Source organism: Schistocerca gregaria, chromosome 3 (genome assembly GCF_023897955.1).
Source record: "Schistocerca gregaria isolate iqSchGreg1 chromosome 3, iqSchGreg1.2, whole genome shotgun sequence".
Taxonomy (NCBI): domain Eukaryota; kingdom Metazoa; phylum Arthropoda; class Insecta; order Orthoptera; family Acrididae; genus Schistocerca; species Schistocerca gregaria.
The window spans coordinates 523314268-523330513 of NC_064922.1; the positions used below are offsets into that span (position 1 = coordinate 523314268).

At 41.8% G+C, this 16246-nt stretch overlaps 1 protein-coding gene across 1 annotated transcript; it reads left to right on the forward strand.

Annotated features, from left to right (window-relative positions):
- Positions 1-1728: 1728 nt before the first annotated feature.
- On the forward strand, positions 1729-6896 carry LOC126356365 (cuticle protein 70, isoforms A and B). The gene is made up of 2 exons (XM_050007351.1): positions 1729-1821; positions 6506-6896. The coding sequence occupies exons 1-2, from the start codon at positions 1810-1812 to the stop codon at positions 6809-6811; spliced, it is 318 nt and encodes a 105-aa protein (XP_049863308.1). The 5' UTR covers positions 1729-1809; the 3' UTR covers positions 6812-6896.
- Positions 6897-16246: the final 9350 nt, after the last annotated feature.

Consider the following 16246-nt stretch of genomic DNA (forward strand, 5'->3'; position numbering starts at 1 on the left):
ACCAGTCTGGCTCTGGGTTTACCTCGATTGGCCGCCATATTCTCCGGATCTGAACACATGCGACTCCTTTTTGTGGGGCTAATATTAAAGACAAGGTGTGTAGCAATAACCGCAGAAACATTGCTGAGCTGTAAAGAGCCATTCAGGAGATCATGGACAGTATGGATCTTATGACACTGCAGCAGGTCAAGCAGAATTTCGCTATTCGTCTGCGCCACATCATCACAATGACGGCAGGCATATCGAACATGTCATAACCTATTATGTTGAAGTGTGTGCACGCCGTGGTTTGTAATTAATTTACGTTTTTTTCCAAATAGTTCAATAATTGTCTCCCTGAATTGAAAAGTTAATGATAATCCAATTGCCTTGAATCCTCTGCTGATATTTTCGGATATTTCATTAGCAGTCTGTTTAGTAAGAGGCTGGTAGTTTCTTTTATTCCTATACTTGTTTCATCTGCAAAAAGAACAAAATTTGCATCCTCTTGAACTGCAAGTGGAAGATCATTTGAGCCACTGAGAATCATACAGGCCTAAAGCACAGATCTGAAAAAATGGATATTTGTGAAAATCAGATTTATAGACAAACCAACATTCTCAAATGTTTGAAATGTTTTTTAACCAATTCTCAAAATCGTATGCCTCCTATAAAAAGTAATACATCCACTTTGTTACGAAATATTAATTAATATTTAAAATTATATTATTATGAATGTTAATTCACAAAATTTCCAAATAGAGGATAGTGATAATAGTGTCCTTTTTATACTTGTTGAGTTTGTAATTAATGTGAAATAGAACCAGACCACGAATAATGGTTACTAAATGCTCCACACACACACACAGTTGTGACATTCAAACACTGCATGGTCCTCAATATCACAATTTTCATTGACCCTGTTTCTTTGGAGTTTTTAATCAGCCCTGAGACTGAGAATGCACTCTGGGCACAGCAATAGCATGGAGCACCCACTGGTGTTGACTGGGTGCATTTGCAGCCTCAGAACTGACTGAAACACCAAAAAAGGCATATGAGCAGCTGTCCAATGCTGTGGGTAACTGCATCGCAGGGTTAAGCACATTTTGTGGATTTAGATTCAGACAAAACTGCAGGCATGCCTCCGATTATGAATATTAGTACTATGTACATGATCTGGATACTCGGTTGTGTTGTCAACCCTAAGTAACAATTGAGCAGCGCAGAGGTACGAAATAATGCTTTGCGCTTTGTGCCCTTGTGGCACTGAGCATCCAAGAAATCAATGAGACAGCTTTTGCGAGTATTCATATAATTATACACTGTGGGGATAGAGTTAAAGATAAAACTGGTACACCACAAGACCCATGCATACATGCCACAGTGTCAAAATCGATGACTTTGTAGTTTAGGCCCTTGTGGTTCTCAGTGACTTATTTACAGATGTCAGAATGAACAGAAGACCATAAATCGACCCCTGTGGTACGCCATGTCTGATTGCTTCAAACAGTAGTGTGGTGTGTAGCTGCTGTGACAGCTGGTCTCTGCGAGATGTCGTGTGGATGCCCAGAAGGAGTGCATAGCGGCACGCGCCGTGCTGCCCCCGTAACGAGGCTCATTAAGAGATCGCGTCCGCCCCGTCCCAGCCGTGGTGGCACCGTGAAAGGAAAGCCTTGGCCATCGCCCGTCGCCGCCGCCACTCGCCGCGCTCCAACCCCGGCCCTGGGCGACGCGCCGCTATAAAAGCGTCGCGCCTCCGCTCCGTCGGCACCGTTCGCTCACAGCCTCCTACAGTCCACCGTCTCCGACGCCACAACCCACTCCGACATCATGTACAAGCTGGTGAGTCCTACTCGCTACCTAATCATCAGTCGTGGCTCTACATCTCTGACTGTTTGTGATTAGTGGTCACATTCAGTGCAGGGTGTCTCCCAGATAAGTTTCGTATAGCACTTTCATTTTTAAAGAAATAGATGATGTTTTAAGGGATCAATAGTACATTGGGTATTGTGAAGAGTACACAGTGGAAGTATTAGGTGGTGTTGGGGTACCATTTATCCCATAGCACTTTGCTTGAGCGTTTGTTTCTACTGTGTAGTACAGGCTACTTATCTTCCAAGCACTGATAAAATAATTCTGTTGCCTTGGCGTTCTCATTTCTCTTCATATTAAGTTCCGTCCAAGTATGAAACACTCAGCACTGGTAAAGCATAACTTCTCTAACGTTGTGCATTATTCAGTCACTGTGGAACGTCGATCTTGTGAAATCTTGCCAGTTCTGAGCTCACAGTGAACACACAAAGATGTCTACATAAATACTATCTCTTACCAAGTATGAGGGCCTGGTAATACATTTCGCCTGATGTCATGCAGACCGCATAACATAACTATCAAGCCTCATCTTCTTCACGACAATTCTCGGCCGAACTCAAAGAAGATGCTCCACCTGCGTTTTCTATGGGAAGGGTTTGATCACCGACAATACACATCGTAATTGGCTTCCCTTGAGTCTCATATCTGCCTACATGAATCGTTGGCATTTTGGTACAGACAACGAGCTATAGACCAGCATAGAGAATTGGCGGATCGCATAGGTGGCTGCCTTCTTTGACAAGGGTCTTAGAAAGTAGTTACAACGCTACGCCAAATGTCTAAGCCGGACATGTGGAGAAGTGGTAGGAAGGTGTAGCTAACTGTTGCAAATAAAACATTTTTGTTTTTCAGAATGCTTTCCATTTTGCGACCGATCGGACCTTACTTGCCTAATAGACTGGTGCATATTGCCTCCATAGGATAAATTGCTGGTCTTCCACATGAACTTTGAAATGCATTACATAAACCTGTCAAAATTTTTTCGTGTCATGCTTTAGTGCTTACGACATTTCAAGCTATTAAAGGAAACAAGGAATACTACAAGATGAATCATTGGAACACTAAAAAAACCAGACTCCTAAGTAGAATAATACCAAGATAGTGATGAGTCAGGCCAATTACAGTACTCTAAATTCTTGTAAGACACACTTGTTAACACAATGTTAGTTAGGTCTGTGCCAACTGGCAGCAATATACTCACTTTTTGGACAATGTATCGCCCCATTTTCGAAAACTTTTCAAACTTACATATGTACCTTTGCCATCATAGGGGAAAACTTGAGATACCCTGATTTCTCGATGAGAGAAATTTGTCAGTTAATGAACTGACTGGAAATGTGAAAAATAGTCTCTTTAAAAATTAAACCGCTGAAGTATTAGTCTAAACTCCCTGTTTCGGGATCCATTCCTCGACGCACAGCCAGTTGCAGTCAAGTAATTCAATCGTTCCAGCACTGTACTCGTATTCCAGACGAATTAGGTTCTATTAGCCGTCTACATTAACAGTTTAGACTGCTCCAGTAAATCGGCCACTCCGGCTAAATCGTTTTAGCTGGATGCCTGGACGCTTCTTTCATGAGACTTACATCCACTCTTCACTCTTCCTCCTCTAGCCAAAAGACTGCTACATTTCTATCAGCATCTAGACAACGAGATATGAAACTGAAATCTCCCTTTAATTCGAGAAACTGTGGTGATTGCGCTCGCATACATATTAAAAGGAGCTCATTATACGAATTAATAAGATCGTTCGAAATAGTTCCTAACGTGCCTGTCTAACATTCAACTGAACCAAGAATGTTTCATGGCTTCTGGCCACTGAAAGTGATTCAAAAGTGTAACAATTCTTTTTTTTGTTGTCATGTGGCGCTATGCTATTCGTGCCGGTATGTCGGTACGAAGACAAGGACAACATAACACCCAGTCCCCGAAGGCTGAAAATCACCGACCCGGCCAGAAATCGAACCTGGACCAGTTCGGTTAGCGATCTGTCACGCAGGCCCCGCAGCTACCAAGGCGGACTTCCCTTAGAATCTTAGTTTTCTCTGTTGAGTCTTAGAGAAACGCCTGTTCTGCGCCTGCCTCAGCAGGTACTCAATTAGACGCTCGTTGTTGCTGTTTTGGCGCGCTCTACTTTCATGACTGGAGAGCGGATGACGGGTGTTGCGTGTAACCGTGGCGACCGACAGTCATACCACCGCCGGATAGCGGCAGCGGCGGACGCTGTTACGTGAGTCGCGATTCCACGGGCCGTCGGAGCGCGGGGCAGAGGCGCGCCAACTGGCGGTGAGGCTCCTTTCACCGCCGCCGCGCGGCCTGCACTGTGAGAGCGGCCGACGTCATGGCGGCAGCCACTCCCGCGCCTCCGTTTGTTCCCTGACACTGACGTGGGAAGCCAGGGGCTGCTGTATTTCTGGTGGAGACACTATGAGAGCATCGCGTTTAACACGTGTTAATCACATTACGAATTGGGACCACAGGACCACTAAATTCGATTTTCCGATACCAAAGACTTACCAGGCTCAAACCGTTACTGTGCTAGGACGTAGTTCAGGGACCGTAGAAATTAAGAAAACTGAGACAAATTTAATAGAAAGAAGAAGGACTAATTTTAGACTAACTATGAGGCTTGGTAATAAATAGAGCAACAAACCGTTCGGCAGCCTCGGCCAGCTAACCAAGTACAATGTACACTGTTTCGTTTTGTAAAGCAGCTCACGTTGAAGATTCATCTACATCTCTTGTAGCTGGGATCAAGCGCTAGGCACAGAAATATTTACAAGTCCTACTGCCCAGAAAACCGATGTCAGCAAGAGAGGAAACATAGGCCGTGGAAGCCTACATACTATAATCAAATATCTATTAATTTCCTACACAAACTGAATGAAACATCTGGCACATTGAGGAGCCCATCAAAGGCATAAAAGCTCATTTGAACGTCTCTTCATTGGACCATGGAAACTAGTACTTTATTCCCTCTTAACACTCCGCATTTTATTATCAGGTATCTCCATTAATTAGAATGCACAAAATTTTGGTTCTTGAAACTTGCCTTCCAAAGTCGGCTGTATATAACATCCTAAAATCTAAAATTCGCTTCTCTCTCCCAGAATAGCATAAAACTTTTTTGAAATAAATATAGACATTGAGGTTGCCTTTGGGTAAGAAGTGTAAATTATCAATAGTCCTTCTTGACCCTAGGCCAGTGAGTACGTCATATAGAAAATCTCGAAGCTACCTATAACGTCTCTGTTTATTTCCAGGGCATCCTTTTATTCTAAATTAATTACATACATTTTCCGGCTGTTTTATTTCTCATCGAAGACTCGTATCGTAGCCGCGTCACTTGTGTCATGGAAGGCATTGCAGTGATCAAAGCAGTCCATTTAGCAAATACAGGATCCATCTGGCAGACATTGGTTTAGCTGTCCGTGATCCCATTAAATCACTTGAAACGAATCACAGTTGCTTTTTACCGATCCGATATTCTGTCAGATTCGTTTGCACTGCTTCTTTATTTCTAGAAATCTTGTCATTGAAGGAAATCAAAACTATATCACTGTAACAATTTCGTTCTGTCTCCTGCTCCACAAGTGTAAGCGTTCTCATTCCAAGTTTCTTGCAAAATTTGCCTTTCTTCTTTACAAACACAAAAGATTTAACAAAAAGCCTCCATGAATGTGCTCATTTAAAGACTTCTGTCACTGTGAAAACGCACATTTTGCTAGAGCAATCCGCTTTCCGATTTAGAGAGTGATTTACTGTTTAGAGAAATAAAGCTGCGTACGTAGCAATACTGGCTCCTTTTTCAGTTTCAAACAACCCCTCAAAGAAGGAAATAGGTGTGGTAAGAACGGTGGGTTAGTTTGAAAGCTTCTAATAAGCAGTAGAGTTTCTGATAGCCCACAAAAAGCAAGGAAATGTTGATCGTTACTCTTCTTAACCTGGCGTATATCTGAAACGTGTGGATTCCACTGAAAGTGCCTTCGTAACTCCTGAAATAAATTTCCTGACAATGCTTTATCCAAGAGGGTGCGAGGGGAGAGGCGCAAATTGTTTTAAGATTTCATGACAAATGATTCTGGGTGCACTTGTTACTACTCAGCTTCAATTACATGTTCCGCCTTTCTTCAAACTGATGCTGAATTCATTTGTCTGTTTGCGTGATGAGTCAGGACACGAGTTCTGTTTGTGAAGATAATGTTTTTACTAGGTGGCGAGGGGGAAGGAGGGGGGGGGGGGGGGGAGTAAAGGCAGCTGCTGTCCTTCACGTCTCCAGCTGGGCACGCCTTTGGATTTATCGTAATATAAAACATGAATATGTCTTTACTATCTTTTCACTATTTACCTTGCAGTCTTTATAATCTCACGATCGTTTCGTACATGTCTCGTTCTTGACAAAATCACGCATTCTCCTTAACACAATGACGAAGCAATGATAAAAAAAAGTTGGCCTGCATGACCGCCATGGTCATACATTACTGAGCGATTCACACCTTGGATTTAAGATCAGTTGTCACTCCACTCTTCAACGGTGTATAGTAATACCCTGAGAAGAGGGTTTCTGAGAGAAATTGATGGTCGCGATCAGTGAGCACCATCTACCGGCCGGAATAGCCTGTAGCACGCCGCTAATCACCGCCTCCACCCGCAGGTGATCCTGCTGTGCGCCGTGGCCGCCGCCCACGCCGGCTACCTGGGAGGCTACGCCGCCCCCGCCGTCGCGGTGGCGCCCGCCCCCGCCGTGGCCGTGGCTCACGCGCCCGCCGTGCCGGTGGCCACCTCCTACGCCAGGATCCACCAGGTGACCAACTCTGTGCCCGTGGCCGTCGCCGCCCCCGCCGTCGTCAAGGCCGCGGTGCCCGTCGCCGCCCCCGTCGTCGCCGCCGCCCCCGTCTTCGCCGCCCACGCACCCCTCGCTCTTGGCCACGGCTACGGATACGGCGGTTACCACGGCTAAGCTAACACCAGCACCACCACCGGCAGGCACCGGGCCCGACTTCATCACGAGGCATTACTATTTAAATAAAAAGCATCACACATAAGCTACAAATGTCGTCTCATTTTACAACAACCTCATCCCTGATCTGCTTTGCTGAAAGCGTCACGCCAATATACTTACTGTTTACCCTTCAAGAGCTATATCGCATTAAAAGTTATCTTTTTAAATCATGTAGGAGGGCAACAGTAATGGCATGGGAACCAATGAGATAACAGTCAACTCTGTGTGTTAGAAAAAAATGTTTACTTAAATCGTTGAAGATTTTGATCTGTAAGGCCACATTCTTTACATAAAGCTACAAATGTCACAGTGTCCAAGGGCAACATATAAGACTTAAAAAATAACGTAATAAAAATTATTTAATTCCACTAAATTGTAGACAAAAATGCAAGGCTCTGGAAACCAACAGCCAGATTAAGCAAGTCTTGCAAAGTATTGCCAGGAAAGGATCAAGCGTGAGTGTATCAAACACGAATTACACAAGTAATTCGTTGCAAATATCCTAGATGGAACGTTACAAAGGAAGAGCGCCCGAGGAAAACAACGACTGGCAATTTTACATAATTCACGAGTTTAATCACGCAAAACTGAAGAAGTTATCTTCTAATAGAGCAGGGCCGAGACCAGCCAATCAATCGAAGGACTGATGATGAAGAAGAAGATGAAGCTACACCGCTGAGCCGCAAGCTACCAGAACCAGAGGAGACGAACAGGGCGGTTTTACGTATGGGTCCACTGGGCACGGACCTAGGGACGGCGCCTTGAGGGGGGCGACATTTTTGCTCTCTACCTATTTTAACCTTTTACGTTTTAAAATAACTGCAAAGTTTGAAGCTTTATTATTCCGAGAATATTGTCGGCTACTACTTAACCCTACCATATTTTCCCTGTGAAAATACCGGGACCACTGAAAAGCTGTGATAAACTAATCAGCAGTTTCTTAAATTCTGTAACATGTGTGGGCCTCACTATATCTGAGCTCCGATTTAATGATACCTGCTTAACAAAACATGTTGATACTGGGGATGTTTTACATTTTTAAACACATGTTTATACGAAAACAACATAAGCAGAATATCTAATTAATGTGCGAAATCCATTTTACAACAGTTTCAAAATTTTATTTATTCATTTACTTAATTAGTGTTTTGGCGAAAAAAGGAGAAGAAACCAACTTTCGTTTTTCTAATTTATTGTGCTGCAGCCTACACGATATCAAAGTTACCAATCTGTGCAATCGAATAGTAACTGGCATTGCAAATTTTATATTAAACTTCTTAACTAAGCTGTTTTTTCTTCGAGGAAAGGTTATTTTTATTTTACGTTAGAACAAAAGATCCATTTGCGTGTAGACATAACAACAGATTTCACACAAATGACAACAAACCACATCAATACCAACAAGACTATTTAAACTTTGTAGTCTATCTTCTCTGCCAACAGAAACCTCTAAAATGTTATAAGAATAAGTGGGATAAGACTCGATCCAGCACACCTCACTGCAAGAAACAGCAAAAATTATTTGCTTTTAAAATCAGAAAGACAGTGCCAAGACTATTCAGAACATATATGCGTCCCAGCTAAAATTCCGGCGACGCGGGAAACGGAAGCCAAAATAAGGACTGTTCCGTTTTCTTTTCGAGACGAAGTCCAGCTGGAAGGTGTGCTTCTACTGTTCACTGACAACAGAGAAACAGGCAACAACGAAATTAAATTATTCTGCATTGTCGTTCTTTCATAGCACAGTTACGTCGAGTAATCCAAGTTGGGCATTTCACTGCTCCGTGTTTAGAAGAAAAATCTTTGTGATCGTCTGCCGTGTTTAAAGTAAAAAGCTTTGTGTTCATGTACGGTGTAGTACGATTGAAACTGGATACAGTATTTCTTTCTTTCCTTCCACAATTTTTTTTACCGTTGGTTGACAATTTTGTAAGTGCTTTAACATGCATAACAGTGAAAAAAGCAAACGTGAAAAATCAAGTGGGGCGGCTTTTCGGAAATTATCAAAGGAAAGGCGAGAACGAGAAGTCAATGCTCTAAAGACGTTCGGCGTAGTAGACAAAGTTTTCGCAAAAAACGTTGCTGGTTCGACGTCGAGTTCTAGTAGTACAGATGATATTTGTGGCACTGCAGCTGCTGTAAAAAAAGTAAATACAGACGAATCAAAAGTTAAAACTGAAGAAAAGCAAATTGTTCCTGCTTTCCAGTTTCACCAAAAACTAAGTGTCGAGTCAGACACTACAAAAAGAAATAACCTCGTTAGTACTGATCCAGCAGAATGGTGTGTCAATGAATCAACACTCTACATTCGCTTACGACCTAGCATTAATCAAATTTGTAACCTTGATTTTACTAATTCAAGAAGATCAATAGGCGATAAAATCAGATATTTGAACAAAACTGTGTTTTATCGCAAACTTTTAAACGGTGAATGAACTTCGCGTGATTTTCTAGCATACTCCTCTAGCTCTTGTATTGTTTTTTGTGCACCATGTAAACTGTTCGGAGATAAGACCGCGATTGCTACTAATGGTATTGCAGATTGGAAAAATATTTCTCTTGTTTTATCTCATTCATTTGGACACAAAGCTTGTGTTATCACTCCTAACAAGAAAAAAGTCGCTTTGAACAATAGATAACCATTTCGAGTCATATGCTGCGACTGACACAGTGCGTTGACAAGGGTGTTCGCAGTAGCGAAGAAGCTAACAAGTAATGAACTTTCCCTGTGTGGACACGTTGAAAGATTCCATTCATTAAATAACGGTCAATTTATGATGTCCCTTGAGCTTATAGCCGAGTTTGATCCTTTTCTCGCAGACCACATGGAACGATATGGAAATCCAGGGCAGGGACATACTAGTTATCTTTCTTTAAAAATCTGTGATAAAATAATAGAGCTTCTCTCTGAACGAATAAAAAGAATTATTGTAAGTGAAATAAAAAAGGCCAAATATTTCCGTATAATAGTAGATTCTACTGCAGATATTTCACATATTGATCAATTATCTGTCTTACTAAGACATGTGAATGAGAATGGTGAACCTGTTGAACGTTTCCTTCTTTTTTTATTAAATCCGGGACACATGTCCGAAAACTTAGCTGAGGCCCTACTGAAAGTACTGTCTACAAATTCCATTGATATTATTGACTGTAAAGGCCAGTCATATGACAACGCAAGCAATATGTCAAGAACATGCATTGGTTCGCAGGCACGCATTAAAGAACGAAATCCGAAAGCGCATTATGTGCCTTGAGAAGCACATTCTTTGAATTTAGTCGGCACTAGTGCTGCAAGCTGTTGTCTGGAAGCACGTTCATTTCTTCATGTAGTGCAAAACCTTTATAATTTTTTCACTGCTTCTACACACCGCTGAGATAAACTTCTTTCTTTCATGAAACCAGGGAGCAAAACGGTAAAAAGTTTATCAAAAACACGCTGGTCAGCAAGAGGGACGCGTGTGTAAGTCTATAAGAAAACTGGGAGGGCGTTATCAATGCCCTCACACATATTGCTAATACGTTTGAAAAACCAGTTATGCGAAATGAGGCTTCAGCTTTATTGAATCAACTCAGCAGACTAGAAAAAGTATTCATGAGTGACACCTTGGAAGGACATAGTGTAAATCTGAAATTGCAAAGTGTAAATATTGATACTAAAATAGTGCATGATTTATATGAATCACTTGTGGGATTTATTGCATCTATTCGTGGCATGTTCGACTATTATGAAAATAAATCCATGGAGATTGTGACTGATATAGACTATGAATGCACCTATAAAAGATCACAAAAATGCAAACTTCAAGAGGACGAAGAAGCGGACTCTGCAGAAGCTTTAGAGACGATACGTTTCTCCCAGTACTCTACAAAGTGTACGCCGAATTAGTGAGGAGGAAAGAAAGCAATAGAACACTGTTGGTGTCCTTCACAGTTTTCAGTAACCTTAAGAACAATTCACCTGATGATATTGTTGAAAGTGCAGCAAAAGTCCAAGCGCCATATGACACAGATTTAGAGCCTTCCTTCTCTAGTGAATGTGTTCATTTTGTGCAACTTTTGAAATCTTCTGTGATTATTGATATGCCAGTCTAAATGAGTAAATTTTTACGAAAAGAGAGGTTACAGTCCGTGTTTCTGAATGTTAATATTTCTCTTAGAATAGTTCTTTGTATGGCACTTACAAATTGTTCAGCAGAACGCTCGTTTTCGGCTCTTAAAAGACTGAAATCGTATCTACGTTGTCAGGAAAGATTGAACGCCTTGTCCATTCTTCACATCGAAGCCGACCTCCTAACTGATAACCGTCTGAAGTATGAAGATTTGATCTTCGAGTTTTCTGCAGCGAAAGCCAGACGCAAACTTTGCTGACTGGTATGTTTGTTTATTTATTAATATTAGTTTTAAAAATTTACGATTATAATGTGATTTTTATTATAACTTAGAGCACATTCATTGGATTTACAAACTACGTATTACTTGTTTATTTTACAACTGGCGATGACAGAACGCGGAACTAAACCTCGTTTACCTGCAGACGTGAACGAAGGCTCCCGACAATACTAAACAACACCCGAATGACCCAGGCCGCTCGACGCTGTACAGTCAAGTCATCCTGATACTGTAGTATGTTACAACTGATGCGTATTCTTGGCGTCTGCTAAAATGTATAGTTATCGCGGAAATATACGTTATCGGAGAGTACGCCAGATGAAAAAGTGTTAATAAATAACGTAGTTCAGTTCTATCGATAAATACGTAAAAGAGCTATGGTGAGAGCAGTAGCTGCAGCACAAAACCATTCAGCCCTTACATGGGTTAAAGGTATTGTGTACACTTATTACGCGGCAACTAGATACACAGACCCTAATGCTTTACACGTTAACTACTAGACTATAAAACAAATTTGATTCTTCCACACTAGTCTGTAAAATCATGTAATAGCAAGTTCTGTGTTTGTTCGTCTGTATTTAGTCATTAGTTCGTGCACCGAAATCTCTATTTCATTTTCATTTCGTACGCTTTCCTAACGATCCACGTATTAGTACCGAACGTGTTTTTTTTTATCTGCTACACATTCAAGTTATTAGACCGTAAAACGACAGTTCAATTTTAATTTTGAACACATTTCTGTAAAAGTACGTATTAATCTCTAATGTATGACACTTTTTCTTCAATTTTTAGATCGGACACAACTTTTTTATTTTCATTTTCAATGGTTTCGTGTAAAATAACATATTAAAAGTGAATGTATAACAAAAATTCGTTGTCTCCTACACGCTCTGCTGAATTTTTAGGCCATAAGAGAAAAGTTATTTTTCTTGTGTTCGTTTCTGCTGTCTTTCGACAGAAGAATGTGTTAACATAATGCAGTTTCAAGTTTGTTTTATCCGCTGCAGTACACCAAGTACAGTTCAGGACTGAGCGCGACTATACCGCTGACGTGTCCTTTAGAGCTCTCAACGCTCCCACCTAAAACGGCAATTGTGAAGTGATCGGGTAATAGTTATTATTTAAAACATGTTTTTTTGGGAGGGAGGCATATAATATGGTGTGCCTAGGGGAGCAAAATTTTTTAATCCGCCACTGGTGACGAAGTGCCATACGAATATTCCCACACTACGAAGGACTCCGCATGTCAGCATTTGTTTCGTAACTGCTTTAAAATGCAATAATTTTCAGACGTTACTTATGATCGAAAATAAGGTCTATAAAAAGAATACTTAATCGCACATTTTTTTTAGAAGAAATCAAAACTAAAACGTCAGATGTCAATAAAGGAAACGATGCAAAGTACAAAGAGGAACGTCAACGATGTGAACGTTTTGGAAACCATTATTGGCAGACTTTATCAGGACGAGAACATTTCAAGCTTCCGGGGTGTTGGAAGTAGCGTGCCCGGAGTAGCATGCCCTTTCTTACGTGGCCAGCATGATTACCTCCTTCTCTTTAGATTAGCGCGTTGGCCAAATTACTTGTGCAAATTGGGAACGATGAACCAACAAAATACCAGGCAATGTGAATGTATACATACACTGTTTGTATCACGTCAAAGTGACGCATGGAGTATAGTTTTGGTTCAAATGGTTCAAATGGCTCTGAGCACTATGGGACTTAACATCTTAGGTCATCAGTACCCTAGAACTTGGAACTACTTAAACCTAACTAACCTAATGACATCACACACAGCCATGCCCGAGGCAGGATTCGAACCTGCGACCGAAGCAGTCCCGCGGTTCCGGACTGCAGCGCCTAGAACTGCACGGCCACAACGGCCGGCGGAGTATAGTTTTATTCACGTAAATCCGGTTGTGCAATTACGTCGTACTTCGTTGTTATAGTTTTGCTGGAGTTTGCAACACGGTGCTCGACATATCGCGTTATAAGTGGTGTTTCGCATAATTAATAAATATGAACCTATTTCACTTTACGAGGTTAAAACTTGTCTGCAAGAATTGCATTCTACCAAATATGTCTTTATTAACTACATTATAAAGGAATATAACTATGATCTAACTACAGTCTGTGAACGTAGTTGCAGAAATTGCGGAATAGTCTATTCAAACGGGTCGCTTGTGTCTCGTTCCTACATGACATGGCTCAGTAGAATCCGTTCAAGAAAAATGTAATTCCAAGACGAAGGAAACATACAAGCCTTGAGCATGTCTCGCAGGAACAACTGGTTGCGCTCTTCATACCAGTCAACGAAAAGTAAATTATCTACAATTGTGAGAATATATTTTATGGTTCAGAGACCATTATTGACAAAAACTATATATGGAGGTCGAAGAGGAGTGGTGTAACACGTGTGACGACGAAACAGGAAGTGGGAATTGTTGTTGGAAAAATACCGTGACATAGAGGGAGCAGAGACCCGTTTCACAGCTTTTGCATCAAAATCGCTTCCAGACTCGACAGGGATCGCTGCAGATGGTAAGTCAAGGTCCATACGAACATGCCACTGAGAGCATACTGCGACAGGAACATTGGGAGTCGGTCGCTTCGCAAGGAGCCATTGCTCACGCACGTTCATAAAGACACAACAGCAAAGCTCTTCGACTGGAAGACTGTGTGACTGGTTTTCCGCAAACTCCCCCACCCTACTAAATCTCGACTCACTACCACCACATACAAAGTTTGTGGGACATGTTGGAAAAGCCGGTAAAACACCGACATTAGCATCCCCGCTGTTTCTACATCTACATCTACATCTACATCCGTACTCCGCAAGCCACCTGACGGTGTGTGGCGGAGGGTACCCTGAGTACCTCTATCGGTTCTCCCTTCTATTCCAGTCTCGTATTGTACGTGGAAAGAAGGACTGTCGGTATGCTTCTGTGTGGGCTCTAATCTCTCTGATTTTATCCTCATGGTCTCTTCGCGAGATATACGTAGGAGGGAGCAATATACTGCTCGACTCCTCGGTGAAGGCATGTTCTCGAAACTTAAACAAAAGCCCGTACCGAGCTACTGAGCGTCTCTCCTGCAGAGTCTTCCACTGGAGTTTATCTATCATCTCCGTAACGCTTTCGCAATCACCAAACGATCCCGTAACGAAGCGCGCTGCTCTCCGTTGGATCTTCTCTATCTCCTCTATCAACCCCACCTGGTGCGGATCCCACACTGCTGAGCAGTATTCAAGCATTGGGCGAACAAGCGTACTGTAACCTACTTCCTTTGTTGTCGGATTGCATTTCCTTAGGATTCTTCCAATGAATCTCAGTCTGGCATCTGCTTTACCGACGGAAATGGAAATGTGCTATCAGATCCTGAGCGAGCGACTTAACCTGCAGGTGACGTACCTGCACAACCTTGTGGACTCACTTCCTAACCGAATCCAGGTGGTTACCAAGTCAAGGGACTGAATTACACGGTATTAAACGTTTCTTGCAATGGTTTGTCAAGGGGTGATTATATTTTTGTCCTGTGAGTTTATTATAGAACTCTTTTGCATTAGAGTCTAATTCAGATTTTAGTTTTGCAAACATATTTTTCATAGCACTAAGTATACTCGATGCCCCCTCCTCCGCGGAGTCGCATGCCCGTCCCACTTAGATTCTACAGGCACCTTACCACCAAGCTCCATACAACACCTGTCTTAAAACTGTCTGTTTCACCATCTTTATCCGCAAAGTCCTTCTTATCATAGTACCACCCTTCAATGCTCACTTTAATTGTTGTTTTCGTAGTTGTTGTTTTGGTCTTCAGTTCAGAGACTGGTCTGATGCAGCTCTACGTCCTACTCTATCCTGTGTTAGCTTCTTCATCTCCAAATACCTACTGCAACCTACATTCTTCTGAATTTGCTTAGTGTATTCATCTCTCGGTCACCCTCTACAATTTTTACCCACCACGCTTACCTCCAATACTACACTGGTGATCCCTTGATGCCCCAGAACGTGTCCTCTTCTCCCCAATTCTATTCAGTACCTCCTCATTAGTTACGTGATCTACCCATCTAGTCTTCAGCGTTATTCTGTAGCACCACATTTCGAAAGCTTCTATTCTCTTCTTGTCTAAACTATTTATTGTCAATGTTTCACTATAATACATGGCATACTTTCAGAAAAGACTTCCTGGCACCTTAAATCTATACTCGATGTTAAGAAATTTCTCTTCTGCAGAAACGCTTTCCTTTCCATTGCCAGTCTACGTTTTATATCCTCCCTACTTCGACCTTCATCAGTTATTTTGCTCCCCAAATAGCAAAACTCCTTTACTACTTTAAGTGTCTCATTTCCTAATGTAAATCACTCAGCATCGCCTGATTTAATTCGACTACATTCCATTATCCTCGTTTTGCTTTTGTTCATGTTCATCTTATATCCCCTTTCAAGACACTGTCCATTCCGTTCAACTCCTCTTCCAGGTCCTTTGGTGTGTCTGACAGAAACACAATATAAACCTTAGTATTATAATATAAACCTCAAAGTTTTTATTTCTTCTCCATGGATTTTAATTCCTACTCCTAATTGTTGTTTTGTTTCGTTTACTGCTTGCTCAATATACAGATCGAATAACATCGGCGATAGGGTACAATCCTGTCTCACTCCCTTCCCAACCACTGCTTCCCTTTCATGCACCCGACTCTTACAACTGCCAACTGGTTTCGCTACAAATTGTGAATAGCCTTTCGCTCACTGTATTTGACCCTTGCCACCTTCAGAATTTATAAGACAGTATTCCAGTCAACATTGTCAAAATTTTTCTCTAAGTCTATAAATGCTAGAAACGTAGGTTTGCCTTTCCTTAATCTATTTTCTAAGATAAGTCGTAGGGTCAGTATTGCCTCACGTGTTCCAACATTTCTACGGAATCCAAACAGATCTTCCCCGACGTCGGCTTCTAACAGTTTTTCCATTCGTCGGTGAAGAAGTGATAGTATTTTGCAGC